Source organism: Loa loa, assembly GCF_000183805.2.
Source record: "Loa loa unplaced genomic scaffold supercont3.35, whole genome shotgun sequence".
NCBI classification, from domain to species: domain Eukaryota; kingdom Metazoa; phylum Nematoda; class Chromadorea; order Rhabditida; family Onchocercidae; genus Loa; species Loa loa.
Genome location: NW_018108215.1, coordinates 325526 through 331064, shown reverse-complemented (window position 1 = coordinate 331064; position 5539 = coordinate 325526). Strand labels below are relative to the sequence as shown.

General features: G+C 23.8%; 2 protein-coding genes across 2 annotated transcripts; one reads left to right on the top strand and one right to left on the bottom strand.

The window, feature by feature from the left end:
* Nucleotides 1–1211: 1211 nt before the first annotated feature.
* LOAG_17034 (hypothetical protein) lies at nucleotides 1212–1607 on the bottom strand (the record flags this gene model as incomplete). Its single annotated transcript, XM_020449693.1, has 1 exon — nucleotides 1212–1607. Exon 1 carries the CDS (start codon nucleotides 1500–1502, stop codon nucleotides 1212–1214), a length of 291 nt encoding a protein of 96 aa, XP_020306743.1. The 5' UTR covers nucleotides 1503–1607.
* Nucleotides 1608–1926: 319 nt separating this feature from the next.
* On the top strand, nucleotides 1927–4819 carry LOAG_12193 (hypothetical protein; the record flags this gene model as incomplete). Its single annotated transcript, XM_003147707.2, has 5 exons — nucleotides 1927–2071; nucleotides 2576–2707; nucleotides 3097–3257; nucleotides 4126–4309; nucleotides 4643–4819. The coding sequence occupies exons 1-5, from the start codon at nucleotides 1943–1945 to the stop codon at nucleotides 4817–4819; spliced, it is 783 nt and encodes a 260-aa protein (XP_003147755.2). The 5' UTR covers nucleotides 1927–1942.
* Between the last annotated feature and the right edge of the window lie 720 nt (nucleotides 4820–5539).

Sequence of the window (5539 nt, the reverse complement as noted above, 5' to 3'; positions counted from 1 at the left end):
TATATATATATATATATATATATATATATATATATATATATATATATATATATATATATATATATATATATATATATATACATATATAAAAACTAGAACGTTTTGTTTTTACATAAATGGTCATTTAGTATGGCTATTTATTTGTTCTTTAATCTATGTGTATAGATGGATATAAAAGCTTCAATGATCATTCATTATGTTAGCTAACAAACAATTTATAACGAATTATCACTGATCATTCATTTTATTTAAAAGGGCGAAGTGAAGTTTAACTATCCATTTTAGTTGATTAATTAGACACATAACTTATTTGTAATGCATAATATTGTCTTTTTTACATTTTTTGCAAATACAAATTTTACAATAAACATTTTTTACAGGTTTTTTACAAATTTTTTAGAGAAATTATTCAAATGACAATCATTATGTTAGCTAATAATTTATTAATCGTTATTCATTCCATTAAAGGATGACGGGGTGTTTTTGATTTATTAATTATAGATTGGAAGGAATATATGTGTTTATATATCAGTAATAATTAGTAAATATGCTCTTTCCTTTTTCTAATTAAAATATAAAATAATAAGACATAAATAAATTGAGCATATTTCTTCAATGAAAAGAAAGAAAAAGCATAGTAAACAATGTTTATCAATTTTCATTTCATTTATTCATGCACTTTACTAAATAGCTGTTTGTGCATTTTATAATTAATTTGAAAATTGAATTTAAAAGAAAGAAATAGAAGGAGAGAGAGAGAGAGAAAGAGAGAGGGAAGAGAAATGAAAATAGCATTAATCTATTGATATTTAAAACCAAACATTTACTAATTTATTCATTCAATTTTGATTTATTTATTTTATTTTTTTTTACAAATATGCAAATATTTTAAATATTCATAATAGTGGTAATATTATTGTTATATTCATTATTAGATAATGATTCTTTTTTCATTTGCATTTTTTTTTCATTTTTCACTTTCCCATTCTCTTGTCTCTTATCTTACCGTCTTCTCGCTCCTTTTTTTTTTCTTTATTTTTTATCAAAGTATAAATGTTGATTCAGCAATGTTTATTGTATTAATATAAAAGAGAAAATAAGCGAAAGTAATAGGATTTTTGAAATGTGAAAAAAAAAAATCGAAATGAAATGAAAGAAGTTATTGTTATTGCAGAAAATGTAATCTAAAATAGCATTTAGATGAATCATTTTCAATCATTATTGTCCGTTCCAACTCTAACAATTGAATCGACAATCTGTCCTATTAATCTACCACAAATACCACCACCACCACCACTACCACCACCACCACCACCACCACCATCTTCATCATCATCGTCATCATCATCATCATCATCATCATCATCATCATCATCATCATCGTCATTACCACCATCAATATCACGACCATTACAACAACAACAACAACAACAAGAGCAACAAAAAAACAACAACAACAAGGACAACAACAACAACAACAACAGGCAGTACTGCAACAACATCAGTCGGTTATAATGAATTCATCACGAGCAGTGGATGAGCCATCATCATCTTCGTTTACATCCGTTGCTGATCTTCATGGTATCACGGAATGTTGTACATCAAGTATATATCTTTTTTCCTTTGTTTTCTTAAATTTTAAAATTTAAAAATTATTTAAAACTCTTTGAAAATTTGTAAATTTTAAAATGGTTTGAATTATTAATTTGGTCATGAAAAAATTTTGATATCATAGTTTAAATACAATTTACATATAAATGGAATATTATTATTACTATTACGATTGATTTAATATTGTATAATTCACAAATGATTTCAATTTTCCTTTGATTTTTTTTCAATTGTTTATTCAATTAATTAATGGCAGGAAGACTATTTAGTTGGTAAAAAAAATATTTTTTTTCTATTTGAAATTTTAATTTATATAAAACATTACATTTTTATGATAGTTTCACCAGGTATACCGTTCACTGTAAAACGATCAATTGATGAAGATCATCGTAATGAAATAAAAGAGATGAATGAGTATGATGTACAAAAACGAATCAAAAGACCGATGAATGCTTTCATGGTTTGTTCTTTAAATGTTTTCTAAAATTTGCATAAAACTTTTATGTCTTTTTTCACGTCATATTCTACGTAATTTACATTACTATAAGTAAACTTTATGTAAGCTATAAATGTCCATCATTTTTTACTACAAGTTATTATTCTTTCTTTCTTCTGAAAATGACAGAAAAAAAAAGAGCAATGTTTGCATAAATATAGTAAATGGATAAGGAAATGAGTAAAATATTAATAAATGAAGGCAATAATTGGAATATAGATGAATATGATTAAATATATAAGTATATTAATGGAACAATTAATTTTTTTAATTAGCCAATTCTTACAAATAATATTCCTTGGATGATATTTTAATTATTTTCGTTATTTCAATAATTTAAATTGTCAATTAAATAATAATATATGTTAAGAATGATAATGCTATATGGAATATTTTGTAAATTTTCAATTTAATCTTTCCAATGAATATTTAAAGTTTTAAATTTTATACTTTCTTTTTTTCCTAAAGGTATGGTCTCAAATGCGCCGAGCGCAGATTGCTAGCACAGATGTAAAAATGCACAATTCACAGATTAGCAAAGAATTGGGTGCTGAATGGAGAGAAATGAGCGCTGAAGAAAAAGCGCCATATGTTAAACGGGTTTGTTCTTCTTCATTTAATATTTCAGAAAATTGAAATAGCAAAAAAGAAAGGAAAAAAGTAATTTCATCAACTATTGCATTTTTTCTTTTTCGAATCCAATTTTTCTTTTTTATCTTTAAATTTAATTTATTTTTTTAAGAAAAAAGTTTGAAATTTTTACTATAAAATTTTTTCTTTTTAAATTATTTATTGTCTTTTTCATTTCCTCTTTTTTCATCTATAATATTTACTAACTCAAAAAAGAAAAAAAACATTATTTGTTTTATTCTCTTTGCCTTTATTTTTATTTTTCACGTTTACTTTTTCATTTTTACTTTTCGTTTTTTCATTTTTTATCTTTTTTCTTTTGTCTTTTTTTTTTTGTTTTTTGATTTCTGCATTATTAGGCTAAGGAATTACGGGAAGAATTAATGCGTCGTCATCCAAATTATGTTTATCGTCCAAAACGTCGATCACATGGTACAACAAAAAATTTGCTAAGCAAATCATGTACTATACTTCCAACAACCACTGGTCCATCAATGCAACCATCATCATTTCAACAAAGGTATCATTTCGTTTACCTTTTTTTTCTCATTCAGATTTATTCTTTTAATTATTCTCTTATGATATAATTGTTAGTTCGATCGTTATTATAAACCAAATTTAGAAAATAAAAATTATCAAAACTATATTGAATGGCTTTATCAATTCTATTATTGAAAATTTCCCTTTTTATGCCTTTTTTTTCCTTTTCATTGCTATTGTCCGAAAGATTGGTGGAAAAAAATTTTAAAAGTTGAAGGAAAAAGTGAATTCTCATTTAAATTTTCAAGCTTTTGAAACATATAAGAAAAATAAAAAGAATACGATTGTACTGTATACTAATTACGATGATTAGCTTGAAATCAATTATAATTACAAATGTCATTCATTTGACTCAATTAATAAAATAGATGTGATCAACATAACTTGGTCATAGATGAGGGTTTCCACTTTATTTAATTACTAATTAATCAAAAATTACGCGCTAAAGAATTGTTTTAATTTTTAAATTTTACATTTTCTTTTTTTTTCGCTATATCTTCCGCTTTATAATTGCCTCTTTCTGTTTTTTATTTCATATCATTTCGGTTTTTTTTCTAATTTTGATCAAATAATTTTAATTATGCAAAGTTTTCGAAGTTAAATTAATATCATTCAATGGAATGTTTACATTTACATTTACATAGATATAGAATTATATTATAATAATTATTATTATTTTTACAAATTTAACAAATATGAGGAAAAAATTCCACGAGTTAATATATAATTTAAATATTATCAATTTAAAATGGAATCATTATTTTGAGTGTTTCCATATTATTTATCACCATATTGTTGATTATTACCACTTGTTATTATTATTATCATCGTTTGCATGTCATTTGCAGATCGCATTCATTGTCATCAATTCCAACAGCTCATGATATTCGGCGATTTTTCTTAGCTCGAGTAATGCAAGAACAGCAAAACAATATGTTATTAGCTGCATATCGTAATCAACTACTTGCAGCTGCTGCTACTACAACAACACCTTTAAAAGATTCGGCTAATATGGATTTGGTTGATCAAGAGGTAAATGAGTAATAAATTCTTTTTTATTTTTCCATTTCTACTTTCTGTATTTTTCATTTCAATTTTTTTCCAAAAACTACAAATAAATTTAGCATTATTTTATATTAAAAATAGGTTAAAATTATAAATTCAATTAGTGATATTTTCTACTAATACATTACTAACTTACCAATGAATTTTATTTATTTCATAATTATGATCATTACTACAAATTACTTCGCATACTTGTTAAATTAATTGGTAAATTACTCTATTAATTAGTGTATTTTGCACAAATATTTTAAATAGAAATTTGTTTGTTAAATTTTATTACAAAACATTTTACTATTGCAGAAATTACAATCAACAATGGGAAATAATATTACAACGGGTAATAATACTGCAAGTAGTGTATCAATGGCAACAGCGGAACAATTTAATCCTATTTCATCATTATCTATGTTACAATCATCATACAATCCGATCACTCCATTGCTTGGTTCACAATTTAATCCATTTCTGTTTAGTTAATTAATTTTTTTTCCCTTGATTAACAGGGTATTTTTTCTAACCTCTTAATTAATTATAAAGAGAAAAAAGAAATGAAAGGAGGAAGTATTCTTACTTCTTTCTTCTTTTTTTTTTTTTTTTTGTTAATTTTTAGTGAATTTGTTAGCAGTCAAGTGTGTGTTTTGTTACGTATACTTTTTATTGTATCATTTTTATTTATTTTCTTTATTTGTTTGTTTATTTGTTTATTTACACTTCATATGCTATCCTTTTTTCCCCTTTTTTGCAATTTAGTAAATAAGGTTAGCATTTAATTAATAATAGAATTTAGACATAATAATTATTATTATATGTTACTATTTTTTTTAATAAATTGTTTCGGATTTTTTAATAAATTGTTTCGGATCGGATGAAATACTGATATTATTTCTTTTCTTTTTAATTGATCTTTTTTTTTTTTTTTTTGAAAATATTATAAGCAATACTTACATAGGATTAAATATAATAACAGTAATTATGATAGTAGATGATTACGATTTCAAAAATGTACGTCACATCTATACGTATACGTATGTACACGTACGTAGAATGACAAAATGCACATTTTACCATTTACTTTTACATTTTTTTTTTTTTTGTTTATATTGTATTATTGCATCACATTGTTTGCGCCATATTAAAAATTCGAATGATTCATAATGATAGCATATAAACAAAGTTACAGTTATAGTTAAAATTTAT